This window comes from Lynx canadensis, chromosome E1 (genome assembly GCF_007474595.2).
Source record: "Lynx canadensis isolate LIC74 chromosome E1, mLynCan4.pri.v2, whole genome shotgun sequence".
NCBI lineage: Eukaryota > Metazoa > Chordata > Mammalia > Carnivora > Felidae > Lynx > Lynx canadensis.
The window spans coordinates 10,894,546-10,921,097 of NC_044316.2; the positions used below are offsets into that span (position 1 = coordinate 10,894,546).

Consider the following 26,552-nt stretch of genomic DNA (forward strand, 5'->3'; position numbering starts at 1 on the left):
CCTGTGGTTTTGACGCGCATTTTCCGAACGGCCGTTGACGTCGCGCATCTTTTCATGCGCTTACTGTGTCCTGTTGTTGTCTTGTTGCGTAAGAGTTCTTTATAGGTTCTAGATTTTACGTGCGTATCTGCGGATTTTAATCTTCCCACAGGTAACTCCCGTGTGTGCCAGGACCAAACACTACCGGGTTGGACTGTCCCCGGGTCAGACCTGGCTGGGGTGCTGACTCTCCACCAGCCTGCGGTGCCTCCCCGGACTTGTGCCCTAACTGCTGAGCCGGAGAGGCCTCGTCTGTAACAGGGTGATGGTACGCACCTGGGGGCTCTTTGGCGGGAGGTCAGGGCCAGGCCTGACTGGCTGCAGTGAGAACGTCACCGACAGAACCCGCGGGGGAGTTTTCCAGGTCCCTTGATGGCCTGCTCAGGCTGGCAGCGTTCAGGCAACAAGAAATTGATCTGTCCCCCTCTAATGGTGACTGGAAAGGTTTGGACCCCCGTATGGACCCCCACGTACAGCTTGTGCGGTGCAGGGCCGAGGCGAAGACCACCCCAGCTCGCTGAGTCCTGGTTGCAGCCGAGCACTAGGCCAGGCGGATCACGCGCCGTGTTAATCGGCTTCCCAGCCTCCCTGCAAGGCAGCGCCTGCTGCCCGTCTGATGGTGGAGATCGCGGCCCGGATGGGGACCTGCTTACCCCTAGAAGCTGTCAAGCAGGAGTTGAAGTCGGCTGCCATGCCTGCACCTCGGAGCTCTGGGAGAGTCCACACTGTTCTCCACGCTGCGGGGCGAGCCGCCTGCCGCCCCTCGGAGGAGAGGAAGCCTGGCTGATGCCGCGCACACCTCCCTGTCAGCTGGTCTGCCTGCCCCGGGCTCACAGAATCCATCTCTGATGCTTCCTGGTCTTAGAGCAGCTGGAAACTACAGATAAGTCCCCTTCCCCGCCCCCCGCCGCTCCACGCGTGCCGGGCACACTGGGCACCAGCTCCTGGGACAGCGGCAGGAGACGCTGCAGCCCTTTGGGGTGAATCACAGCCCACGCTCCTCCCAGGAACACGTCAGCTGCTCAGACCCCGGGATCGCGCGTGGTGTTCGAGTTCCCGGGACTAGAATACAAAGTGGTGCAGATTCAGCGAGCGCGCCAGGTGGTACCACTCTTCCCCCCCGGCCGTCCCTTCCGGGGTCAGATGTGTGCGCCCCATCCCCGCCTCAGACTGCCGTGTTCATGGTGGGGGAGCGGGGCTCCGGGTTGCGAGGTCACCACTGAAGGAGCTGGAGAGTCTGGCCTTCCCACCGGCCTGAAGGCGCGGCCCGATGGACCGTGCTGTCTCAGGAAATTGGCAGGAGTGCAGAAAGGACGCAAAACAGCGTCCCGGGAGCCCGTCTTTGGGGTACAATCTGGGCTTCGTCCACTACAGCCTTAGCGTCCTCAACAAAGCGAGTGCAATCAAATGGTCGTGTTGCTGGGGTTTGCTTGTTTGTTTTTTTTTTTTAAATAACTTTTTCTGGGGCGCCTGGGTGGCGCAGTCGGTTAAGCGTCTGACTTCAGCCAGGTCACGATCTCGCGGTCCGTGAGTTCGAGCCCCGCGTCAGGCTCTGGGCTGATGGCTCAGAGCCTGGAGCCTGCTTCCGATTCTGTGTCTCCCTCTCTCTCTGCCCCTCCCCCGTTCATGCTCTGTTTCTCTCTGTCCCAAAAATAAATAAACGTTGAAAAAAAAAATTTTTAAATAACTTTTTCTGATTGCAAAAGAAAAATTGACTTCTGAAAAATGTAAATGCGTAAGACATATGCGACGTGCCAGGTTGAAGGCCTCCGTTTTAGGGTGAACAGGCCGGAGGTGGAGCAGTGGCCTTGGCCTACAGGCTGCTGGGTGGGCAGCTCCAGCCCCCACCCCTGGGCCCCAGCGCCCTTTTGGGCCCCGCCAGCCACATAAATCTGAAGGGGAAGGGCCCTTTGCCACCAAAGCTCGAGAAGTGCCTTCCTCGCGTGCCTCGTAAGCTAGCTCAGAGGCAGTTCTCGAGGTAGATTCTGGCTCGTGAAGGAACCAGGTGGCCCCTCAGCTGACACTGAAGTGACAGCTTCTCGGCGCGGTCCAGGTAAGCGTGGAGAGCCACAGACAGCCGGCACGGCTGGTGGGAGCGTGCATCTCCCAAGTCGTGAAGTCTGCTGGAAGGAGGTTGGGAGCGCCGCGATGGGGCAGAGGCGCGGGTGTGGGCGTGGGCCCCAGGCTTCCGCCTCCCCGACGCAGACACTTGCCCTTCCTGCCCGGCCGGCCGGTGTCAGTTCGGTGCTCTGGGCCAGTTTTCCGGCCTGCTGACCCACGTCCTTCCAGAATGCAGTTTGGCCGGATCCTTCAGGGTCTGAATACTGAATGCTTTGCACTCCCAGGAATGTCCTGTGCCACAGCTTGTGTGCACAGAGACTTTCTTCAGGGTTTGTTGTTGTTGTTGTTGTTTAATGTTTTTTATTTATTTTTGAGAGACAGAGCGAGAGAGCAAGCAGGGGAGGGACAGAGGGAAACACAGAATCCGAAGCAGGCTCCAGGCTCTGAGCTGTCAGCACAGAGCCTGACACGGGGCTCGAACCCATGAACCGTGAGATCATGACCCGAGCTGAAGGACGCTTAACTGACTGAGCCACTCAGGCACCCCAGGGTTTATTGTTTTTTAAGTACAATTATCCCCCCGCTTATGGGTGGGGGATACATCCCAAGACCCCCCCGCAGTGGATGCCTAAAACTGCGGATAGTACCAAACCCTATATACTCTGAGTTTTACTATGCCTTTTCCCAGAATACATGAGAAAGTTGGAGAAAGTCCAATTTATAAATTAGGCACAGTAGGAAATTCACAATAACTTATAATAGAACAACTATAACAATATATTGTAATAAAAGAGATGTGAATGTGGCCTCTCTCTCCCTCTCAAAATACCATATGGCACTGTACCCACCCTTCTGGTGAGGATATGAGATGATAAAATGCGTGATGAAGGGAGGTGAATGGCGTGGACCTTGTGACGCAGCGCTAGGCTGCTATTGACACGACGATACATCAGGAGGGTCATCTGCTTCTGGTCCGCAGTCGACCAGGCAGAACTGAAACCGCGGAAAGCGAAACCATGGGTAAGGGGGATCTACCGTCATCGCGAAGATTGGAACAACTGGACAGGTCGGCTCTAGGGAATGAAAGCCCCACTTCGTAGACTGTTCTGCAGCTAAGCGTTTCCTGAAGAGAAGTGCAGACACGTGGATTTACAAAAAGGATACGTTTTATGTACAGTAAGATTTATTCTGGACTCAGGGTGGAAGGGGTGTCGGTGACATGTTTTAAATTAGTAAGTTTCTATTTGCTGTTTTTTTTGGGGGGGGGCTGTTTTTTGTTTTTTATCTGCATCGGCGATTCTCTCTGAGCAGGTAGCATCTCTGCTGTGCCACAGTCATCAGAGCTCCTGGCTTTGGGTCACGTGGTAAAGCTAAGTCAAGGACACAGATTGCCTGCTTTTGCCACTGTGGCCAGAGTCTAAATATTAAGACATTTAGACCCTGGGCTGAGCCCACAAGTGGCTCAGACAGACTTGGAGTGGCCCTTGCGTTAAAGGGGTGCGTGAAACTGATCAGCAACCGCTCTGGGCTGGCCCAGCACACGAGGTCCTGAAAAGGCTCTTAGCAAAATGATGATTTGTTTCCAGTTCTCTGGCCAGCAGCTGAAAGTCCCAGACACTAACCTTGGGTGAGTGATGTTAACCACGAGCACCTCCTTTCTCTCTTTTTTTAATTCATCCTGGGTTTTTCTTACTGAAATCGTAGCGGGAGAATTTCTCAGAGCTACCTGAAGCATGGGGCTTCCACGGAGGGCACCACGTGGTGGGATTTGATCATCTACGAAGAGGGGCTCTGGACTCAGCTGGCTTCCAGACTGCTGCCCCCGGCTGTGCCCAGCCAGCCCTCCATGGGGGTCCTGAGGAGCACGGCTTGGTCAGACACAGGCCTGGCGCCGGGAGCCCCTTGCTGTGTCGGTGGGGAGGCGGCAGGGGCCAACAGTCTGGTTCCTGTGTCAGCCAGGCCCCACGCGAACACCACTCGAGCAGTTACTCCGGACACCTGCCTGAGAAGTTGGTATCACGTAATTTACTTTACCAATAAGAATACCAAGGCCCAGCCTCTGTCTGCCTCCAGGCTGCTCCCTTGCCAACACCCGGCTGCCATTACAGCGGCTCAAAGCTCCCTGTGCACCGGTTCCCAAGCCAAGTGACCCGAATGGACCTTGGCTAAGCCAGTCTCCCGCCCTCTGACCCTCACCACAGCCTCTCCGTGGAGCCATCCAGCTGTCTGAAGGCCCGTGGCAGGGCCCTCATGACCTTCAGAGGCAGCCCACGGTCCCACATCCAGAGGTCCAGGCATCTCGTCTATTCCATGTGCAGGCTCTCAGACGAGAGGGGACATTGATCCTGCTCCTTGTCCTGTACTCCCGGTTCAAAGGGGTGGGTTCGCCTCAGGAAACACACCAAGATGGGAAAGAAAACCAGGACGGGAACAGTGGCGGTGGTGGCCACACCCCGAGCACCATGGCCCAAAGCACACGGGGGGGGGGGGGGAGGTGGGAACCTCACATTTCTCTGAACATTGACAAGTTGGCTGGGGGGCAGCCCTGGCTTGCCACAGAAGACATGGGGGCTTGAGGAGTTTAGGCTCTGGGGGGAAAAAAGAGTCCCTAACTAGTTGGTTCCCATTACTAAAGTGAAACGTCACACCAGGAATCCTGTAGTATCATCCCTCCGCGTAACCTACTTTTCCAGTTCGGTCCTAACACCTCCAGGCTGATCCCGAGACCTGTGGCCAAGCTTCCAGGACTCCAAAGACCAGTGTATAAGGGCCCAGCACAAATCACACAGACGTTTGAATTTTTCCTTTTATTCTCATTCACATTCTTTGAGGCATAGCTTTGCTTCAGCAAGAAGGATACCAAAGACGGGAGGGATGCCTGGGAGGTGGGGCGGCCCTCCCTCCCCACCTCTGCCAGGCTTCAGTGAGGACACAGGTGTCAGCGGGGAGCAGTTCAGGTTGGCACTGTGGAGGTCAGGCCCGCTCAGCCGGCTTCCCTGGGAAGGCGCGGCCTCCGCTCTCCGGCCGGACCCAGCAGCAGCTAGTCGGACAGCCCTGCCTCTAGGCAAGGTGGGCAGCACAGGGAACCTTGGCTCCCCCAGCAGCGGAAGGGGGCTCTCCCAGGGGCCTCTCTGCCCAAAGAGAAAAATGGCCCGGTTGGAGGGAGAGGGGCCTTCCCCTGAGGTACGAGGTGGGCAGCACACCAGACTGAGCTCCTGTTCCAGGCTAGAGGGGAGAGCTCGACAAGCCAACTAGACACGCAGGTGACGTCGGGAGACGCGGCCTTTAAATCAGCCCCAAAGCTGCAATCCGGGGGTACCAGGTGACTCCGGCCCCTGGGGGACAAAACAAACACGTCGTATTTACCATCCAGCACCAGAAGCCTCGAGATGCCTGCAGCTGGCACCCGAGGAAAGCGCTAACTCACCCTCTCGACAGAAAAACGGAGCTGCCTTTATCCCCTGCCTAGGACAGCAGAAGCCGTGTTCTGTCAGTGCGTTCACTGCTGGTGACGACGGACTGAGCCCAAGGTCCTAGGGTCGGCCCGAGGGGCGGGAGAGGCCGGCTGCCCCAGAGGCCCGGGCTTGGGGCTCCCCGGACTGCTGCCCGGGACATGCTAACCCCGCGGACTTAAGAGCACCCTCCTCTATTCTGGCTAAAGCAAGAGAAAAAGTGCTCTCCAAATTCCTGGAGGGGAGGCGCACACAGCTCACCAGCATCAGCACGAGTGCCGGCCGCCCTGTCCCCACCCATCTAGAGCAGACACTCGGGGGCCTGCAGGCCGCTGTAGAGCGCGAAGCCGATGTCGTCAATCTCCTCCTCACGCAGGCCGCTCAAGAGGTTCACGCCGGGGTTGAAGTGGCAGGGCAGGCTGGCCCGCTCCAGGCTGTCGATGAGCGACTCCAGGGCCTGCAGGAAGCGCTCCCCCAGGGCCGCCTCGGCCCAGTCCACCTCCTCCTCCCCCAGGCGCAGAACCACCTGGGTCAGATGGCGGCGGTCCAGCCGCCCCAGGGCCGGGTGGCCGCGGCAGACCCCGCACAGCAGCCGCAGCAGCCGTCGGCGGGTCCCGGCATCACGCTCGTCCAGGGCCCGCAGCCTGGCGGCCTCTGCAGGGTACAGGTCCTGCAGCCAGAGGTTCCCGGCCAGCCCCTCCAGGGGCCAGGCCAGAAGGAGGCGGTCTTCGGCGTCGGCACCGGTGACCGCCAGGAGCACGGCGACGGTGAGCTCGAGGCGCTCGTGCTGCACGTCGAGCAGCAGCTCCTCCGAGGCCACGCTGGGCCGGATCAGGCACCCGAGGAGGCCGCCGATGGCCGGCCAGTTGACGGAGGAGGCCAGGGCCTTGCGGAGCAGCTCCAGCAGGACCCGGGAAGAGAGGTAGCCGCCCACCAGGAAGCGGTCCCAGGGGCTGCTCCCGCGGGGACGGAACTCAAGCTGAGTCCTGCGCACGGCCCAGCAGCGAGGGTCCCTGGCCACGGTGTCCACGCCGGGCACCAGGCCCCACAGGCCCACCTCCAGCACCAGGGGAACCAGGAGGCGCACGCGGCTGGCGGCCCCCCCCTGGAGCCCGTCATAGAGCGGCCCGCCGGGCACAAGGGCCCCGAAGGGCAGTTCTGGGAATTTGTTCCGCAAGTAGGCCTGCAGCTCAAGGGCGATGTCACCGGCCAGCTGCTTGGCCAGAGCCACGTGGGCCTCTGGAATGGTCACGTGGTCCCGCTCGAACGCCAGCAGCTTCTCCTGAAACGTCAGGCACAGCGGTGCTGGGGAGCTCGGCTGAGGCAACGGCTGAGGCTCGGTGTCTGAGGGCCCCTCTGCAGAATGAAGGGGTCAGGGACTGTGTCAGAAGACCCCGCGAAGAGCCAAGAGAACTCTACCCAATTACTAGCCGTGTGACATCCTGGGTCTCGTCTTCTTCGCCTGTGAAACAGTCACCTGAGAGGGCACTTAAGCTCAAGTCCTCACGCACAGGGAGCACGTGGTGACAAATTCTCACTGCCTCAGATCCCCCGCACCCTAAAACAGCTTCATGTAGAAAGGGAAAACAGGTTACTGGCCTCAGTTTCCCCACCTGGGGCCCCTCGCCGTCGTTAACGCTGCTGCCATGCTCTGGTACCACCCTCCCAGTCGCGTCTTGGTGGCCGGAGCCTTGATGCCACCCAGGAGGTTAGCAGGGCAGAGAAATACGCCACCATTAATCATGCAGGGAGACAGCACCCTGGAGGAGCAGGGACTTGCACGGGTCACACAGGGCAGTCAAGGCGGAGTCTGGGTTGCATCTCCCAAATGTGACCACCAGAGGGGGACCTACCCAGGTTTGGGGGGAAGGGGTGCCGCTCACCGGGGGCAGATGGCAAGGGGGCGGGGAGCGATGCTGGCTGGCTGAGGGCAGCAGGTGGGGTCCGGGGCTGCAGGCGTGGCGTGGTCTTGAGTAGGGTCAGTTCCTTCCAGCTCTCCTCCAGGCATGTGGTGTCCCCTTTGGCATCATCCTCGTCTCGAGGGCTGGTGGCCCTGTCGATGAGCTGCAGGCCGAGTGACAAGGATCAGAGCATCTGAAGCCTGGGCAGCCGTGCCAAAGCCGGTGGCAAAGCCGAGGTAGCCGGGGTAGAGAAGCAGGTCCCAGCTGTGGGCTGTCCCCACCACCCTCTGGGGCCCCGCTGCAGGGAGGACAGCGGTCCCCAGCTATAAGTGGCTCAGTCTGGCCTTACCCGCTTCACAGCCAAGGTAGCAATTCCCAGCACAGCGGCCCCACCAACGCCCAGCACCAGGCGGGCATTGGCCAGGAGGAAATCCACAGTACTGCCCAGGACCTCGTCACGCTGCCTCCCCCGTTTCTGGGAGAACTCTGCCATGGTCTGTCGGCCTGTAAAAGAGCAGGGTGCAGCGATAGCTAGATGGGGGCGGCCAGGCTGGCAGCGGGACAGACCCCATCCTGCTGGGGTCGCTGAGAGTAGAGCCCATGAGAGGCGATCCTGGGAACTTCTTAGGAGAAAGGGTTTCTTGGGAGGAGATGGGGAACTGCCCAAACCCTCCTCCCCCAAACCTGCAAACAGCTCACCCATCCTCTGGACAGGGAAGGTCACACAGGCCTGAAACTTGTAGCAGGTCAGAGAAGGAGGCCCGTCTTCTCCATCCCACCCTCAAGGACCCCCTGCATCACCTCAGACCGTGAGGTGGGTCTTATCATCACGACTGCCATCTTAGAGAGAAACAGGCTGCCAGACCACACAGGGAGCGGTGTGGACTCGGACCCACGACTGCAAAGCTTCCTGACTCCTGCCCACCCCCAGCGTCCAATCGGTCTCCAGGGGCCTATGGCCAGGTCCTAGAGGCTGCTTCATCCTGGTTCTTAACAAGGGCTGGGCAGAGCAGGAGAAAACTGAGGCCTAAAGACACAGCTGGGGTCCCAGGCAGGCTGCTCTGGAGGGCCCCTCAGGCCTTTGAGGGAACCTCAGTGAAGCTCAGGGGGCCTCAGTTACCCCCCCTCCCCAGACCTCAACAGGGTAATAGAGCTATCAACTCAAAGGATGGGAGGAATGAGATGGCCCAGGACGCCCAGGGAGGGCAGGAGACACTCGTCAACAGGTAGGTGCCAGTCAAGGTTGAAGACCCAGTTGTGGGGACAAGCAAGCAAGGTTTCTCTAAAGACCCCAAACAGAACTGGCTTAGTGCATCTCTGGGCCCCTCAGGTTTAGAATAATAACGGGGGGTGGGGGGAGGCGGTGGCCGCTGTCCTCAGAGGCTGGGAGCCCAAGCAACAGAGAGAGAGGAGGGTCCGAAGCCCCAGCTTTGTTCACCTGTAAAATGGCACAGGCAGTGGTGAGGAAGGATTCACAAGCGAGGAGCCCAGACCTGTAGCGTTGGTTAGAGCCGGGCACTTGGGAAGCAGAGGCAGAGATCCTTCCCAGACCCAGGCCACCAAGCTCCAGCCTCAGGTTCTTCCAGGGGAAATCCTGCCCTCAGGCCCTGAGAGCTGAGGGGGTGTGTGACCAAAGCACAAGCTCACATACCAGGCAGTACCTGACCAGGCAGAACCGTCTTCTGTGCAGATGCCTGAGCAGATGACCATGGGCCCAGAGCCATCTTGGGCACCAAGGACTTCTGCCCTCCCTGCTCAGCTGTGGGTGCCCACGGCTCAGTTGCCAGGTGACCAGATGCCTAGAGCAGCTAAAGCCTGAATCACTGCGAGACTCAGCCCCAACACCTCCCCCAATTTGGCCAGACTAAAAATAGGACAAGAGGGCTCTGGGGCCTGGGTTGGTCAAAGGCTAGGGTGATGACCCACCAAGACCCTGAAGCCATTTTTAGTCTCCTTATCGGTGATCAATATTGTCACCCGTTTCCAGAGGAACCAAGAATCAACTCACAAACTGTAAAGCGCTTTAAATACCTCCTATCTAAAGTGGACTCGGAGCAATCCTTAGCGGGGTCGCACAGGCCCCAGACAGAAGCCTTCCAACTCCCCGAAGGGGGAGGGGGCGCGGGTGGTTAAAAATAACCGGACTCTGGGCTTCCGGGCCCCACAGCGCTCTGAGATGCCTCCCGTCTTGCCCTTCCTCCGCCACACCTGCTACCCAGGGCAGGGGCTGAGAGGGCCGCGCAGCAGACCCTAGTGGGCCTGCCAGGGCCCCTTTCACCGGGATGGCACCCAGGCCCTGAGAAATGCTGAGCGGTACGCTAGACGTGATGGGGCGGAGTCGACATTCGAACCCCAGCCTGGGGCCCAAAGCCCTTCCCTCGTTCCCGGTCCTTGACCAGGGGCCCCGGCGGAGACCACGCCCCCGACCTGCGTCCGACGCACGCTCCACGCCCGGGACTGGGTGACCGGGGCCGCCCCGTCACACTCCGGCTGTACGTGCGTCGCGGCTTCAGCACAGCGACCGGAGGACACAGCGAGTCTGCTCGGGCCCCTGAGCCCGAACCCGCCTGGGAATGGAACTTGGAGGACCCGGGGACCGAACACCGAGGCCCCAGGGCCTGCCGCTGACCTCCAACGCTTGCAGACAAGCAAGCCCTGCCTCCAATCGGAGCGCCCGAGGCCCCGCCCACGTTCGAAAATACTGCGTAGCTTAGCCAATGATACGTGGGCCACGCCCCCTCTCCGGCAATCGCCCTCCCTCTTGGGCGGGACTCTTGGACGCACTCCGGATTTAAAGGCGCAGGGCTGAGTTCCCCCCCGCCCCCACTCGAGACCCGGCGGTGTGGTGGTGGTCGTTAGAGTTCAGAATGTTCATTAGAGCTCATTAGAGGCAGCCCAAAGGCCCGTTGTGAAGGCGTGTGTGCTTGCATGTGAGGCAGCGGTGTGGAGAAAGATATCTGAGCTTACGTTCTTTCCCGGGCCTGCAAACAGGTGTTACCTGGTCCCAAGGCCCGCTTGCCTGACCCTTTAAGTCACCTCTGAGGGCGCCTCGGTGGCTTCGTTATTTTATCTGTTGGTCTGCTGGGCACACAGCGTGACTCAGGAGGCTACCCATGCCACCTGTTCCGTGTGACCTTGTGCGGGCCACTTTTCCATTCTGGCCTCAGTTTGCTCTCCTGTAAAATGGGTATTCAAGGCCGCCTCCTCTCCTGCAAAGGATGATTATGCATATAACCTGTGGCTCCCTCGGCATTTATTTATTGGGGACCCACTATGTGCCGGCTGGTGGGGGAGCAAGGAAATAGATAAGGGTGGGTGTTGACTCTAAGTGGGAATAATACTAATGTGCCACTTACTGAGTGCCTGCTGTATGCTCCAAGCTACAGTTTATTTGTTCCTGGAGACAACCTTAGGAAGCATTTCACAGGTGAGAAAACTGAGGCCAGGAGCAGGCCTGGGGTTTACCTTGAGTCCTAGGTCCCAAGGACCCAGGCGTCATGCTACCATTGGTCGCCATGCAGGGCCCAGTGCGGGGATAGAAGCTCCCAGGTCTCTGCGTCCCTGGGGCCTCGGTCTATAATCTCTCCAGAGGTCATGGCCAACACCAGCTGATGCAGCAGCCCAGGGGACAGTGCCTGGACCTGCAGGGCCTGTGACACCCCTCCCCCCACCATAGGTCGCTGGAATTTAGCCTGGGGGTTATGAAGCCTTCGGGAGCACAGGGGGAGCCCGGACTTTTCGAGGCCTCTCGGGTCAGCGAATAGACGGGGAAACTGAGGCCCAAAGAGGTCTAACGCAGAGTGGGCGGGCCCGGCGCTTCCCCGCGGCGCGCCGCGTGCGCGGGCAGGCGAGGGGCGCGGCCCGGGCTCCGCCTGCCCGCGGGCCCGGGCGGGGGCGGGTTAAAAGGGCGGAGCCAGCGTTGGCCCAGCCCGCGGCTCGCCCCGCTGCCCCCCGCGCCCGGTACGGCCCCGCAGCAAGAGCGGCGCCATGGAGGCCACCGGGGTGCTGCCGTTCGTGCGCGGCGTGGACCTCAGCGGCAACGACTTCAAGGTGAGCTGGCCGGGCGTGGGGCCGGGCCTCCCTCCAGGCCGTCTCTTCCGCCCGGGCCCGCGCCGGTCTCTGCTTCCTGTCCCGCCCGCCTCCGGGCCCCGCGCCGCCCAGGACTGAGGACGGCCCGGGGTGGGGCTCCCCCCGGGGCTCGGGACCTTGCCGGGAACGGACCCCCGACGCCTCAGCTCAGGGCCCGCACGGGAAGAGCGAGGCCGGCCTGGGCCTGACGGACGCTTGGGGGCGGAGTCACGCCGGGGAGTGGTCTGGGGGCCCCCACCCCGCGTCCCAGACCGGGCGTCTGGGCCCCGCCAGGGCCAGAGAGTGGCCTGGGGGGCCGCGAGCCTCCGCTCCCGCCCCCCCCGGCCCTCCTTCCCCGCCCCTCTGAGGTCATACGCCTAAGCCAGGCCCTGACTCATGGCCGGCTACCGGCTGTCGGCTGGCTGTCGGGGGCGGGTCTGGAGCACACTCATCACTGCCCTGTCCCTGCCACCGCCACCCCATCCTGTGTGGTCTTGGGCAAGTCACTTCCCCTCTCAGAGTCTGGGTTTTGTCATCCGGTGAAGGGACTGTAATGTGGAGGCATGGATTGGTTGGTGTGGAGACTGTCAGGCTGATGTGCAAGGCCTTGGGGTGGTTGCTGTCTGAGCAGCTGCTGGACCGGTAGACTAGGGCCTCAAGGAACTGGAGCCCAGCCTTCCAGCCAGTTGGTGGGTGAGGGGGTTCTAGAGGGTCACGAATGAGGTGGGCAGTGCTGGTAACCAGATGAGTGGAAGGAAGAGCTGGCCCAGCACAGGAGGGGTCAGTGAGCAAGCAGCTGAGGCTGGGGTCAGTGTCGTATCAGCCTGGATCTTCAGCATTGGGGGGGCCCAGGCTTTGACTAAGGTTGGGTTAGACCAGGGCTGAGGAGGCTGGCAGGTCCTCCCTGCATTTACCCACATGTGCACACACCTTTGACCCAGGGCCCAGGCGGCCACACCACTTTCCTCCGTCCCCATCCCTACCATCCTCACCTGAGGTCTCCATTGTCCTCTCCAGACTGGGAGAGTCTGAGTCACCAACTGAGAATGTGGCTCTAGGGGAATGGGGACACCAGCCGAGGGCGCTGAAGGCACGTGATGCCTCAGACTGCCTGCCATAAAGGCTAGGGGTACTGAGGCAGGCATTCGAATGTGGGGAACGAAGACATGAACAAGGCCTTGCACAGGGGGTTGGACCTTGGCAGTGGCTTGTATGCCGATGGCAGGTTGGGGCACAGTCAGGGCCTTGTTGGAGCCTTAGGAGTCCCCCCATCTCTGGCGGCCTAGGTAGGGCCTGGAATGGCAGGCACAGGCATTTGAGCCAAGCTAACCACACAACTGAGCACTGGGATGTCCCCTGGAACAAGCCAGTTCCGTCCTGGCCCTTTGAGGGCTCAGAATCCAACAAGAGATCTTAGACCAATAGCCATCCTGATAATTAGTCGGTCCTAACACTTTTATCATGAGGAGCTCTTATTAGCCCTGTTACATTGATGAGGAAGTTGAGGCACAGAGTGGCAAAGTGACTTGTCCAGGGTCACACAGCTGGTGAGAGGTGGCTCTGTTGCTCTCCCAAGGCTCCCATGCAAACGGGGGGACACAGAGGGTGGTGGAGCAGGGGCGCCCGTCATCCCAATCAGTCTCACCATGACACATACCCCCAGGGCGGCTACTTCCCTGAGAATGTCAAGGCCATGACCAGTCTGCGATGGCTGAAGCTGAACCGCACGGGCCTCTGCTACCTCCCAGAGGAGTTGGCAGCCCTGCAGAAGCTGGTAAGGGGCTCTGGGCAGTCAGGGAGGGTCCCTGTGGATTGGGCTGGGCCAGGTGGGCAAGCCTGCACAGAAGGCAGTCGACATAGAGGAAGATGCTGACAGCCATGAGATGGAGTGAGCACCCTGTCCTGGGAGGTATGCAAGAAAAGGCCACCGTGGGAGGGAGGGAGGGTGGGAGGCTGCAAGAGGTGGGCTGAGCGTGTGTGGCTGAGGGCCCCCTGGATGGTACAAGGTTCTGGTGGCAGTAGGGGGACTCTGTAGACATCTTACCCACACTGCTGAGCCTCTGCTCCCCCGTCCTGGCCCAGGAGCACTTGTCTGTGAGTCACAACAACCTGACCACGCTTCACGGGGAGCTGTCCAGCCTGCCGTCACTGAGGGTGAGTGCTGCCAGAGGCCATTGAGCTTGGGGGCTGGGGCCAGAGTCCAGCCAGTGGCGTGAGGGCAGGGCCAGACCCCAGGCTGGACCAGCACCTCTGGCCATCCTGTGTCAGACTCGGGGACCTGTTCCTAAAGGGGAAAGGACGTCGTAATCCGCTGCATTAAGTAATGCGTGGGGGGGAAATATGTAAAACACCCAAACTCCCACCCATTTTAGACAAATACAGTGAGAACAGTTGACAGCAGCCAAGCACTGTTCCAATTCTTCCCTATGGGTTTTTTTCCATATCGTCCTGACCTTCGCCAAGTTCACAGAGCCAGGTCACTTGCCTGAGGCTGAGGTCACTCGGCTAGGCAGGGGGAGAGCTGGGGTAGAGTGCGATTTGGTCAGAGCGGTCCTCTCGCCCCTCTGCTCTCCGTGGAGCCTCTGACGTCCCAGAACGTCAGGTCCCCATCCAGACCCTTCGGGCCTCGGTGAGGGTTTTTTCTGTCCAAGGCGAGAGCCCTGAGCTGTTAAGAGCACAGCCTCTTGGGGCGCCTGGGTGGCGCAGTCGGTTAAGCGTCCGACTTCAGCCAGGTCACGATCTCGCGGTCCGTGAGTTCGAGCCCCGCGTCAGGCTCTGGGCTGATGGCTCAGAGCCTGGAGCCTGTTTCCGATTCTGTGTCTCCCTCTCTCTGCCCCTCCCCCGTTCATGCTCTGTCTCTCTCTATCCCAAAAATAAATAAACTTTGGAAAAAAAAAAAATTAAAAAAAAAAAAAAAGAGCACAGCCTCTGGACTTGGGCTGCCTGAGTTCTAATCTGGGCCCTGCCACTTCCTGGCTGCATGACCTTGGACGAGGCCCCTTCCATGTTCTGGGGAGGGTTCCGTGGGTGACGCTGAGAAGGGGCAGGGTGGTGCTGCACAGACATGAAGGCTGAAGGAGAATTGGTCGCAACTGGGTTGTGGTGTCGCGGCACAGTTCTCTGGCCTGTTCTCTCTCCCCCTCAGACTTTCTGCATGTCTGTAGATGAGGTTTCAGCCCCGAGAGGAGGAAAACAGACTTGCTCTCAGTCCACACTCTGATTTCTCTTTGGTCCAGCCCCTTTCCTCTGCCCTAGACACTCTGCCTCAGAGCTACACATTTATCTCGCCCTCTGGACTTGGGAAGAAGAGGGATTGTTCAGTCAGAAAGGGTTCCCTGAGCATGCTGTACTGGGTTCCAGGGCACATTTGAGCTGGGCTTTGAGGCGTGCATAGGAGCTCATCAAGGGGGGCTAGGAAGAACTCTCCAGGTAGAGGGACTATGAGCAAAAGTCAGGGTGGGACAGCACTTGAGCCTGGCCTCTGGTGGGTTTCCTGGGGAGGTGTCCTTCCCTGATCTCTCTGCTGCTTCCTGGGGGTGGAAGCCAGGAATCATGGACTCTCATGGTGTATCCCCAGGCCATCGTGGCTCGAGCCAACAGCCTGAAGAATTCCGGAGTCCCCGATGACATCTTCAAGCTGGATGATCTCTCGGTTCTGGTCAGTGGCTACCCACCCACCTGGCGCCTGTGTCGGCCCACCAGTCAGTTCTCCTCTATTAGAGTGGTCTCCTCAGCCGCTGTTACACCGTTTTATAGATGGAGAAACTGAGGCTTTAGAGTGCCTTGCCTGAGCTCATTCACGGAGTCAGATCCCTAACCTGGGCACCCTTCCTCTCGGGGTTCTGACTGTCTGCTTTTGGCCCCGAAAGCTCCTCAGCCACTCCTTCCTCAGTCCCCCACCTGACCCCCAAGGCTGGCCCTAACACCCCTGACCTGGCCTCGCCCGTTCTACACAGGACTTAAGCTACAACCAGCTGACGGAATGCCCACGGGAGCTGGAGAACGCCAAGAACATGCTGGTGCTGAACCTCAGCCATAACAGGTGCCTGTCGGCTGGGGTGGGGGGCAGAGTCTGGGGGGGACTGCAACACGGGGTTGCATCCATCCAGGAGGGGCACATCTGGCCCTGACGGCCCCTGCCTGCCCCACCCCCACCCATCCGCAGCATCGACACCATCCCCAACCAGCTCTTCATCAACCTCACCGACCTGCTGTACCTGGACCTCAGTGAGAACCGTCTAGAAAGCTTGCCCCCACAGATGCGCCGCCTGGTGCACCTGCAGACGCTGGTGCTCAACGGGAACCCGCTGCTGCACGCGCAGCTCCGGTGGGCGCCTCCTCAGACCACGCCCCACCCCCGAACCCTGGGGAATCTGGCCTTGTCCCTCAACTCCCCAGTAGCCCTGGCCCTTCCTGCTTCGGGCCCCCCACCACATCCCTGCCCCTCCTGTGTAGGCTGGGCCCCTCAGGCCCCATTCTTTCCTAAGTATCAGGTCCTACCTCAGTCCTGAGTCCTGTCTACCCCACCCTACAGCCGCCCTTGATCTTGTCTTCTGAGACCGTCTCAGCCCCGTGTGCTTGGGCCTGCCCCCGGCCTGACCACCCACGTCTCCCTGCAGGCAGCTCCCAGCTCTGACGGCCCTGCAGACCCTGCACCTGAGGAACACCCAGCGCACCCAGAGCAACCTCCCCACCAGCCTGGAGGGCCTGAGCAACCTCGCAGGTTGGCAGTCCCTGGGTGATCTCGGGCTCTCGTCCCCTCGGGTCCCTTGCTTCCTTACTCCCTTATGGAGGAAGGGATAGATCCTGCTTGCCTGCCCACCTGCCGGAGGGCAAAGGACGCGGTTATGTTAATGAGTAGTTCTTTCCTTACCGTGACAGCTAGTGGTAACACCAAATTATGAGCACTGGCTTTTTTTTTTTTTCTTTTAATTTACATCCAAGTTAGCTAGCTTATAGTGCAACAGTGATTTCAGGAGTAGATTCCTTAGTGCCCTTTACCCATTTAGCCCATCCCCCTCCCACAACCTCTCCAGTAACCCTCTGTTTGTTCTCTGTATGTAAGAGTCTCTTCTGTTTTGTTCCCCTCCCTGTTTTTATATTATTTTTCCTTCCCTTTCCTTATGTTCATCTGTTTTGTTTCTTAAAAGTCCTCATATGAGTGAAGTCCTATGATATTTGTCTTTCTCCGACTAATTTCGCTTAGCAAAATACCCTCTAGTTCCATCCACAGTGTTGCAAATGGCAGGATTTCATTCTTTTTGATTGCCGAGTAATACTCCATTCTATATATATACCATGTCTTCTTTATCCATTCATCCATCAGTGGACATTTGGGCTCTTTCCATACTTTGGCTATTGTCGATAGCGCCGCTGTAAACATCGGGGTGCATGTGTCCCTTTGAATCAGCATTTTTGTACCCTTTGGATAAATACCTAGTAGTGCAATTGCCGGGTCACAGGTAGTTCTATTTTTAGTTTTTTGACGAACCTCCGTACTGTTTTCCAGAGTGGCCCCACCAGTTCTCATTCCCACCAGCAATGCAAAAGAGATCCTCTCTCTCCCCCCGCATCCTCGCCAACATCTGTTGGTTGTTGCCTGAGTTGTTAATGTTTGCCATTCTGTGGTATCTCAGTGTGGTTTTGATTTGTATTTCCCTGATGATGAGTGATGTTGAGCATTTTTTCATGTGTCGGTTGGCCATCTGGAGGTCTTCTTTGGAGAAGTGTCTATTCATGTCTCTTGCCCAATTCTTTGCTGGGCTATTTGTTTTTTGGGTGTTGAGTTTGATAAGTTCTTTATAGATTTTGGATACTAACCCTTTATCTGATAAGCCATTTGCAAATATCTTCTCCCATCCCATCAGTTGCCTTTTAGTTTTGCTGATTGTTTCCTTCTCTGTGCAGAAGCTTTTTATCTTGATGTGGTCCCAATAGTTCAGTTTTGCTTTTGTTTCCCTTGCCTCCGGAGATGTGTTGAGTGAGAAGTTGCCGCGGCCAAGGTCAAAGAGGTTGTTGCCTGTTTTCTTCTCGAGCATTTCGATGGCTTCCTGTCTTACATTTAGGTCTCTCATCCATTTTGAGTTTATTTTTGTGTGTGGTGTTAAGAAAGTGGTCCAGGTTCATTCTCCTCCATGTTGCTGTCCAGTTTTCCCGACGCCACTTGCTGAAGAGACTGTCTTTATTCCATTGGATATTCTTTCCTGCTTTGTCATCTATCCATTGGATATTAGTTGGCCATACATTTGTGGGTCCATTTTTGGGTTCTCTGTTCTGTTCCATTGATCTGAGTGTCTGTTTTTGTGCCAGTAACAAGCACTGGCTTTATGGCTAGACTCGGCAGTATGAGGAAGTCTTTCCAAATGGAGAAACTGAGGCTCAGAGAGATTAAGTCACTGGCTTCAGGCCGCAGAGCCTGGAGGCCAGTGGAGGTGGGGCTCACATTAGGGCTGGCTGCCCCTGGAGCGGGCTGCGGGGGCCCCAGCTGATGCACCCCACTCCACACCCCAGACGTGGACCTCTCCTGCAACGACCTGACGCGGGTGCCCGAGTGCCTGTACACCCTCCCCAGCCTGCGCCGCCTCAACCTCAGCAGCAACCAGATCTCGGAGCTGTCCCTGTGCATTGACCAGTGGGTGCACGTGGAGACCTTGAACCTGTCCCGCAACCAGCTGACCTCACTGCCCGTACGTCCGGGCCTAGGGTGGGGAGAGGGAAGGCTGCCGAGCCGCCCTGGCTCCTGCCCCTGACTCCCGCCCCCCGCCCGTGTCTCCCCTCTAGTCAGCCATCTGCAAACTGACCAAGCTGAAGAAGCTGTACCTGAACTCCAACAAGCTGGATTTCGATGGGCTGCCCTCGGGCATCGGCAAGCTGGCCAACCTAGAGGAGTTCATGGCTGCCAACAACAACCTGGAGCTGATCCCTGAAAGCCTCTGCAGGTGCCGGGGCGAGTGGGGGCGGGGAGACTTACGGCATAGAAAACCCCAGATTCGTAGTCAGAACCCCCCCTGCCATCTCTGCCCACCATGCAACATGGATGGGTTAACTTGGCTTTGTGGGTCAAGACCCACGTCCTGTGCCAGCATGAGTTTGGGACACCGCGCCATGTCTGTCTCCTTCTGGAGGTCACTGTGTCCACTGGCATGGCCTCCTCAACACTCTGAGAAGTCCTTCAGGCAGAGAACAGAGGACCCCTCAGCGGCTTCCAAGCTAATTTGAGGGCAGAGTATGGTTTGGGTTTTTTTTTTTTTTAAGTATATTTGTTTATTTTTCTTTTTTTTTTTTTTAAATGGTCAGAAAATTTTTTTTTTAAGTTTATTTATTTTGAGAGACAGCACAAGAGGGGCAGAGAGAGAGAGAGAGAGAGAGGGAGAATCCCAAGCAGGCTCCTCACTGTCGGCACAGAGCCCGATGTGGGGTTTGAACCCACAAACCGTGAGATCATGACCTGAGCCGAAATCGAGAGTCAGATGCTTAACTGACTGAGCCACCCAGGTGCCCCTATTTGTTTATTTTTTAAGAGAGAGGAAGAGAGCACAAGTAGGGGAGAGGGCAGAGAGGGAGAGAGAATCCCAAACAGGTCCCGTGCTGTCAGTGTGGAGCCTGATGTGGGGCTCCGTCTCACAAACCGTGAGGTCATGACCTGAGCTAAAATCAAGAGCCAGACGCTTCACCGACTGAGCCACCCACGCGTCCCTGAGAATGATTTTTAGTGTCCTGTTGGTCACGTGCAGGAGCCTTTAACTCTGCAGAGGGCCTCTTTGAAAACTGCTGTTGCGTAGAAGCCACTAGAAGATCTTCCCAGTCACGTAGCTTGAGGAGACTCCAGTTCCACTTGCTTTAGCCTTTCCTGCCTCTCTCGGCCTGTTTAAACCCAGTGGTTTCGTAACTAGCTGGGCTACTCAGTTCCTCTGGTCTTACCCGGCTCCCCGTCTCTGGGTCCTGGAAGTTTCCCTGCCTCCCCCGCAACCTCATCTGTCACCTCCCTGAGGCTCCGGCTCTGTCCTCACAGGTGCACAAAGCTGAGGAAACTCGTCCTGAACAAGAACCGCCTGGTGACCCTCCCAGAGGCCATCCACTTCTTGACGGAGATCGAGGTCTGGGCAGGCCGGGGCCAGTGCCAAGAGGGGCCTGATGGGGAGGGCGGAGGTGCAGACAGACACCCCCTCAGGAAAGAGCGCACAAAGCAGTGTCACTGGGGTGGGGACACCCAGCAGAGGCCCCCTGGAGCGGCGGCAGGGCCACAGTTGGGAGAAGGTGAACCGCATCCCCGTGTCTGTCCCGTGCTTGATGGCAGCGTTTTAGCCCCGTGACCAGCCTGCAAGGTCCCGTTTCACAGATGGGAAAGCCAAAGCCCACGAGGGGCGGCCGCAGAGCTGGGATGAGAAAGAACCCCAGCCCCCGCCCTGGACCTCTCAGCACTAGCGGCTGCCGAGAGCGACAGACGGGGGTGGGCGTGACGGGGCGGTGGATCTCAGGCCCACCACCTCTGCTCACCCCGCGAGGCAGGTCCTGGACGTGCGGGAGAACCCCAGCCTGGTCATGCCTCCCAAGCCCGCTGACCGTGCTGCCGAGTGGTACAACATCGACTTCTCGCTGCAGAACCAGCTGCGGCTGGCAGGTGCCTCCCCTGCCACGGTGGCTGCGGCAGCAGCTGGTAAGCAGAGGAGGTCGGGCTGGTCTGGGAGCCGGGGGCATGCTTCTGCCGGCCTCAGCTTATCCGTCTGTACATTGGGTGGGACACACATAGCTTCTGGATCCTGGGAGATGGGGTTGGCCCCTGGTTGGCTCGTGCCCGAGGGCCCAGCTATTTACTCCTCCCCTAAGCAGTAAGTGGGCCCAAGGACCCCCTGGCTCGCAAGATGCGGCTGCGGAGGCGCAAGGACTCAGCCCAGGATGACCAGGCTAAGCAGGTGCTGAAGGGCATGTCGGATGTGGCCCAGGAGAAGAACAAAAAGCAGGAGGTAAGCCAGGTCAGGGGCTGGGAGGGGACAGGTGTCCCTGGGCTCTTCTTCAGACAGACTGTGTGACCTAGGCCAAGAGGGAGAGTGGGTCCTGGGTAGAGAGGACAACACATGCAAAGGCCCTGAGGTGGGTAGCAAATAGAGATCTGCCTGAGTGACTGTGACGAGGCAAGTCATGCCTTGTGACCGTGACCCCAGGAAAGTACTGACGCGCGAGCCCCTGGGGGCAAGGCACGGCGCTGGGACCAGAGCCTGGAGAAGCCGCGCCTTGACTACTCTGAGTTCTTCACGGAGGACGTGGGCCAGCTGCCTGGCCTGACCATCTGGCAGATCGAGAACTTCGTGCCTGTGCTGGTGGAGGAAGCCTTCCATGGCAAGTTCTATGAGGCTGACTGCTACATTGTACTCAAGGTGAGAGTTGGGCATGTTGTTGGGGGCTAGGACCCCCCAGTAACCTTATCTTAGATGGCTCAGGGCCCCCAGCTCCACAGTTTTGTTCCTTGAGGCAAGGTGGGAGGGGGAGGGCTTTGCAGAGGAGGTGGGGTGGGGATGTCCTAGGCAGAGGTGTGACAGCGCCGCCCACCGTGGGACTGGGGAGTCTGTGGCCGTTAGAGTGGCCTTTGGGGGGTGAGCTGGGAAGCCAGGACGCCTTGGCCAGGGCTGACACGGCCTATGCTGCCCGCCGCCCCCCACCAGACCTTTCTGGATGACAGTGGCTCACTGAACTGGGAGATCTACTACTGGATCGGTGGGGAGTCCACGCTGGACAAGAAGGCCTGCTCTGCCATCCATGCCGTGAACCTGCGTAACTATCTTGGTGCCGAGTGTCGCACCGTGCGGGAGGAGATGGGCGATGAGAGCGAGGAGTTCCTGCAGGTGCCAGCCAGCCAGAGGGCGGGGCCTTGGGCGGGGTGGGGCCGGGAAGTGGGCGTGGCCAAAGACTGAGGGGGGCCAAGACCTCTGGCTCACACTGCCGACCCAGAGGTGTTAGGGGTGGAGAACTAAGGCAGTCAGGGAACTGGGTGAGGCCAGTGGTGGGGACCCTGGGCCGGTGGCCAAGAGAGCTGGGGAGCTGGGACCAATAGCGCCAAGGAGGCGGGGCCACAAGCAGGACCCTGAGTCAGAGAGCAGGGTTAGCAAGCTGTGCTGTCCTTTCGGCCAGCTGGCTACGTGGAGATGCCCATACACACGACGCTTTACTCTGCTTTCTTCCATGAACCTGCTTGGTCCTGTGCCCTGACACACGCGTATCTAGACATGCTGTGTGCGGCTAAACCTTAACAAGAGTGAACGCGCCACGAACACATAGTTTTGTAGCTGGTGACGTTGAAATAACGAGTTTACGTTTATAGACACAGATCTTGTTCTTCTTTGTTGTTGTTTTGTTGAACTTCATCACGGATCTGTGGCACTTGATGCAGGGTCAGGCAACTCTGCCCCCCTGACAGGAGGTATTTGAAGGGGGGCCGGGGGGGGGGGTAGCTCAGTGACAAGGGACCACACCCTCACACACACAGGTGTTTGACAACGACATCTCCTACATTGAGGGAGGAACAGCCAGTGGCTTCTACACTGTGGAGGACACACACTACGTCACCAGGTGAGGGGGTGTGTGGGTAGGTGGCACTAACCTGGACTCAGCTGGGAAGGGTTGGGGGGAGGGTGTTAGGGTTAAATCGGCCCCTTCGTGTCCCTACCTCCCACCCCCTGGTCACTCTCGCTCTGCTGCCAGGATGTACCGTGTGTATGGGAAAAAGAACATCAAGTTGGAACCTGTACCTCTCAAGGGGGCCTCCCTGGACCCAAGGTAGGCCCCCATGACCTGAGGTGGGAGTGCTTGAGCCCAGACCTCCTCCCTACTAGTGAGGGGCAGATTTGGGTTTTAGAAGAAGAGGCCTTCCAGCAATCCTTTTGACCCCTGTCTTACCGAGTTTCGTGGTACCCACAAGGGGGATAAACCCCATAAGGAGGGATTGGGGCCGGGTCTAGGGCATGAGGGCAGTTGCTGCCCACGTCTAGCACCGCCCCTTCTGCCCCTCCCATCCAGGTTTGTTTTCCTGCTGGATCGAGGGCTGGACATTTATGTGTGGCGGGGGGCCCAGGCCACACTGAGTAGCACCACCAAGGCCAGGTACGAGGACTACACCCTGCTGGGACATGGTGGGGTGTCTTCTGCAAAGACCGACTGCCACCTCTAAGAAGGGGCACAGGACTCACCAAGGGCTTTGCACGCCACTCCCCCTCCAGGCTCTTTGCAGAGAAAATTAACAAGAACGAGCGAAAAGGGAAGGCAGAGATCACACTGCTGGTACAAGGTCAGGAGTCCCCAGAGTTCTGGGAGGCGCTGGGCGGGGAGCCCTCTGAGATCAAGAAGCATGTGCCTGATGACTTCTGGCCACCTCAGCCCAAGCTGTATAAGGTGAGCTGTGGTGCTGGGTGCAGGGCTGGCCTGACTTCCTGAGCCTCGCACCACCGTGGTGGCTGTGGACTTGGGTGGGGAGAGGGTGCCACCTTCTGGACAGGAAATAGCCAGAGCAAAGGTCTAGAGGCTCTGAGTGAGGCCGTGAGAGACCGTGTTAGGGTGTGTGTTTCCAGGAAGGTGGGGCTAGAGAGAGAGGCTGCAAAGTGCCTGGCTTCCAGGGCTGAGAACCTGGCCTTAATTCTGCAGGTGACGGGAAGCCCATGGGGGTTTTGCAAGCAAGAAAAGGACGAGTTAGAAGATTAGAAAAGAGGAGAGGGTTGGCAGGGAAAGCGCCTTTTAAAAGCCCTTCCACTGATAGAATGCCCTTAAAACACTGGTGGAGGGAGGAAACTAAGGTCCAAAGAGGAGCAGGCGATGGTCCTGAGCACCCACAACAGGGCAGAGGCCAGACTCCAAAGCAGGGGGCTGCTGGTGGGTTGGGCTCCTTCCCCCAGACCCTTCCCTGCCACGCCCACCTCTTCATCCTGCCAGGTGGGCTTGGGCCTGGGCTATCTGGAGCTGCCACAGATCAACTACAAGCTCTCTGTGGAACATAAGACACGTCCCAAGGTGGAACTGATGCCGAGGATGCGGCTGGTAAGACACACAGAGGGAGGAGGGCGAGGGAGCCAGGACCCCTCCGTGGTGGTGGGGCATCAGCATTGACCTCCAGCCTTTGCCCCGCAGCTGCAGAGCCTGCTGGACACGCGCTGCGTGTACATCCTGGACTGTTGGTCCGACGTGTTCATCTGGCTGGGCCGCAAGTCCCCGCGCCTGGTGCGCGCCGCCGCCCTCAAGCTGGGCCAGGAGCTGTGCGGGATGTTGCACAGGCCGCGGCACGCCACCGTCAGCCGCAGCCTGGAGGGCACGGAGGCGCAGGTGCGTGTGTGCCTCTGGGGCGGCCTCTTACCGGCTATCCTGCCAGGCCCCGCCCCTCCGGCCACCAGGCCCCGCCTTCATTTCTAGACCACCCTCCGCTTTTCCGGACCCCGCCCCCAAGCCACCCCGACCTCTGCCTTAACCGCATCAGACCCCCACTCCAGCTGGTGTTGTCATCCCTTTGGCAGGTGTTCAAGGCCAAGTTCAAGAACTGGGACGACGTGTTGACAGTGGACTACACGCGCAACGCAGAGGCCGTGCTGCAGGGCCCGGGACTCACCGGGAAAGTGAAGCGCGACGCAGAGAAGAAAGAGCAGATGAAGGCTGACCTCACCGCGCTGTTCCTGCCCAGGCAGCCGCCCATGGCACTGGCGGAGGTGGGGGCGGGGCCCCGGGGGCGGGGCGGGGGAGGACTTGGCCCAGGACCTGCCCTGCCCGGTGGTGACTGGCGGCCGTGGCCTGCAGGCCGAGCAGCTGATGGAGGAGTGGAACGAGGACCTGGACGGCATGGAGGGTTTTGTGCTGGAGGGCAAGAAGTTCGCGAGGCTGCCGGAGGAGGAGTTTGGCCACTTCTACACGCAGGACTGCTACGTCTTCCTCTGCAGGTGCCAACGCGGCGCGCTTCGGTCGCCCGGCCCCTCCCCTGGGGCTAGGGGCCTCGAGCCCCCGCTCACGGCTCTCTGACCCCCCACCCCCACCCCCCAGGTACTGGGTCCCCGTGGAGTACGAGGAGGAGGAGGAGAAGAAGGAAGAGAAGGAGGAGGAGAAAGCAGGGGCGGAGGGCAAAGAAGGCGAGGAAGCAGCGGCTGAGGCAGAGGAGAAGCAGCCGGAGGAGGACTTCCAGTGCATCGTGTACTTCTGGCAGGGCCGGGAAGCCTCCAACATGGGCTGGCTCACCTTCACCTTCAGCCTGCAGAAGAAGTTCGAGAGCCTCTTCCCCGGCAAGCTAGAGGTAGGTCTGTCACGCCCACCCCAGCTCCAGCCACCGTTCCCCCCGCCACCACCACCTCCTGAGAGGGACTCAGACCCAGGGGAGGCTTGGCCTGAGGGGCAGGGTGGGGGTCCAAGGAGCTGTCCTTAACATCTCCACACCCCCAGGTGGTCCGCATGACACAGCAGCAGGAGAACCCCAAGTTCCTGTCCCATTTCAAGAGAAAGTTCATCATCCACCGTGGCAAGAGGAAGGCGGCTCAGGGTGCCCTGCAGCCCAGCCTCTACCAGATTCGCACCAATGGCAGCGCCCTCTGCACCCGGTGCCTGGCCTGGGCAGGGGGAGGGGGGCGCAGGGGGTGGGACTGGGAGCATCGGGTGGGCAGACGGGGGTCAGTGGCCAGCAGCACCTCCCTGCTGACCCCTCCCACTCCCCAGGTGCATCCAGATCAGCACAGACTCCAGCCTCCTCAACTCCGAGTTCTGCTTTATCCTCAAGGTGGGCTGTGGGTGCGGCCAGCACTGTGGCTCAGGGTGGTGGGTTGTAGGCGGGACCTGACTCGAACCCCTGCACGCTCCCCAGGTTCCCTTTGAGAGTGAGGACAACCAGGGCATCGTGTACGCGTGGGTGGGCCGGGCTGCGGACCCGGACGAGGCCAAGCTTGCGGAAGATATCCTGAACACCATGTTTGATGCCTCCTATAGCAAGCAGGTGACCAGGGCGGGTGGCAGGTGGGCAGGCAGTCGTGTGAGGGCCGACAGGGGACCTGGGCCAGACAGACGCTTTCCCCACAGGTCATCAACGAAGGTGAGGAGCCCGAGAACTTTTTCTGGGTGGGCATCGGGGCACAGAAGCCTTATGACGGTGACGCCGAATACATGAAGCACACTCGGCTCTTCCGGTGAGGCCAGAGCCCATACCTCTCCCCGCGCTCCCTCCTCAGTCCTGGCAGGCTCCTGCGACCCTCAGCCTCTCCCTGACCCTTGACTTCCAGGTGCTCCAATGAGAAGGGCTACTTCGCCGTGACCGAGAAGTGCTCTGATTTCTGCCAAGATGACCTGGCGGATGATGATATCATGCTGCTAGACAATGGCCAAGAAGTGAGCCCCCTGCCCCCCCACCCATTCAAGGGGCCTACCCGCTGGTAGATGGGAACCCGGGGCTGGAATGGGGGTACTCTCAGGTCCCGTGAGACCACCTGTCCTGCTGTCCCCACAGGTCTACATGTGGGTGGGGACCCAGACGAGCCAGGTGGAGATCAAGCTGAGTCTGAAGGCCTGCCAGGTGAGTCGGTGGTGGGGAGGGCCGGGGCCGGGCCTGGTGGTCCCGGTGCACCGCCCAAGACTCACGCCTTCTCCTGTCGGTCAGGTGTACATCCAGCACATGCGATCCAAGGAGCACGAGAAGACCCGCCGCCTGCGCCTGGTCCGTAAGGGCAACGAGCAGCACGCCTTCACTCGCTGCTTCCACGCCTGGAGCACCTTCCGCGAGGCCCTGGCCTAGGGCGGCCATCACCCGCCTGCAGTGCCCCCGCTGCGACCCCACGCCAGGGCGAGGAAGGGCCTCTGTCCGTCCACTGCCTGCCAGCAGAGGCAGCCCCCGCTCCAGCCACCACCCCCAGCGCCACAGTCCCAGCAGCACCGACGGGGAGACCCTGACCGGTGCCCTCAGGCGTCTGGGCACCTGGAGTCCCTCCCTCCTGAGCTCCTGTGTGACGCCTCCTCCCCACCAGGGATAAAGCAGATGTGGCTGCCTTTTAAGAGATATTAAATGCTTTTATTTTCAATATTAAAAATC

The 26,552-nt window shown here is 59.4% G+C and overlaps 2 protein-coding genes across 9 annotated transcripts; one reads left to right on the forward strand and one right to left on the reverse strand.

Moving 5' to 3' along the window:
* Window positions 1-4,892: 4,892 nt before the first annotated feature.
* Window positions 4,893-10,143, reverse strand: MIEF2 (mitochondrial elongation factor 2). Of its 7 annotated transcripts, none has more exons than XM_030296449.2 (5): window positions 9,485-10,143; window positions 7,803-7,957; window positions 7,436-7,616; window positions 5,814-6,908; window positions 4,893-5,435 (listed from the first exon to the last, which is right to left on the reverse strand). In XM_030296449.2, the coding sequence occupies exons 2-4, from the start codon at window positions 7,944-7,946 to the stop codon at window positions 5,854-5,856; spliced, it is 1,380 nt and encodes a 459-aa protein (XP_030152309.1). In that variant the 5' UTR covers window positions 7,947-7,957; window positions 9,485-10,143; the 3' UTR covers window positions 4,893-5,435; window positions 5,814-5,853. The 7 variants fall into 7 exon arrangements, 6 of the variants coding, with proteins under 6 accessions (XP_030152309.1, XP_030152305.1, XP_030152304.1 ...); XM_030296445.2 differs by having other exon boundaries at window positions 9,115-10,143; XM_030296444.2 differs by having other exon boundaries at window positions 9,105-10,143.
* Window positions 10,144-11,396: 1,253 nt separating this feature from the next.
* FLII (FLII actin remodeling protein) lies at window positions 11,397-26,550 on the forward strand. Of its 2 annotated transcripts, none has more exons than XM_030295149.1 (30): window positions 11,397-11,503; window positions 13,185-13,295; window positions 13,604-13,675; window positions 15,099-15,179; window positions 15,478-15,563; window positions 15,687-15,848; window positions 16,141-16,244; window positions 18,032-18,207; window positions 18,302-18,459; window positions 19,533-19,617; window positions 20,030-20,177; window positions 20,348-20,484; window positions 20,683-20,895; window positions 21,181-21,360; window positions 22,002-22,084; window positions 22,217-22,291; window positions 22,532-22,615; window positions 22,732-22,903; window positions 23,438-23,542; window positions 23,633-23,824; window positions 24,013-24,201; window positions 24,290-24,429; window positions 24,530-24,776; window positions 24,923-25,077; window positions 25,193-25,253; window positions 25,338-25,466; window positions 25,550-25,656; window positions 25,750-25,855; window positions 25,974-26,039; window positions 26,124-26,550. In XM_030295149.1, exons 1-30 carry the CDS (start codon window positions 11,441-11,443, stop codon window positions 26,256-26,258), a joined length of 3,822 nt encoding a protein of 1,273 aa, XP_030151009.1. In that variant the 5' UTR covers window positions 11,397-11,440; the 3' UTR covers window positions 26,259-26,550. The 2 variants fall into 2 exon arrangements, with proteins under 2 accessions (XP_030151009.1, XP_030151010.1); XM_030295150.1 differs by having other exon boundaries at window positions 20,351-20,484.
* Window positions 26,551-26,552: the final 2 nt, after the last annotated feature.

Excerpts from the sequence above, each read along its gene's own strand:
- MIEF2 (XM_030296443.1), bottom strand. The coding sequence starts at position 8,156 with ATGGGTGAGCTGTTTGCAGGTTTGGGGGAGGAGGGTTTGGGCAGTTCC. Across the intron at positions 7,617-7,802 it reads CTACCTTGGCTGTGAAGCGG|CTCATCGACAGGGCCACCAG; the intron begins GTAAGGCCAGAC and ends CTCGGCCTGCAG. Across the intron at positions 6,909-7,435 it reads CCCCTTGCCATCTGCCCCCG|AGGGGCCCTCAGACACCGAG; the intron begins GTGAGCGGCACC and ends TTCATTCTGCAG.
- FLII (XM_030295149.1), top strand. The coding sequence starts at position 11,441 with ATGGAGGCCACCGGGGTGCTGCCGTTCGTGCGCGGCGTGGACCTCAGC. Across the intron at positions 11,504-13,184 it reads TCAGCGGCAACGACTTCAAG|GGCGGCTACTTCCCTGAGAA; the intron begins GTGAGCTGGCCG and ends ACATACCCCCAG. Across the intron at positions 21,361-22,001 it reads AGAGCGAGGAGTTCCTGCAG|GTGTTTGACAACGACATCTC; the intron begins GTGCCAGCCAGC and ends TCACACACACAG.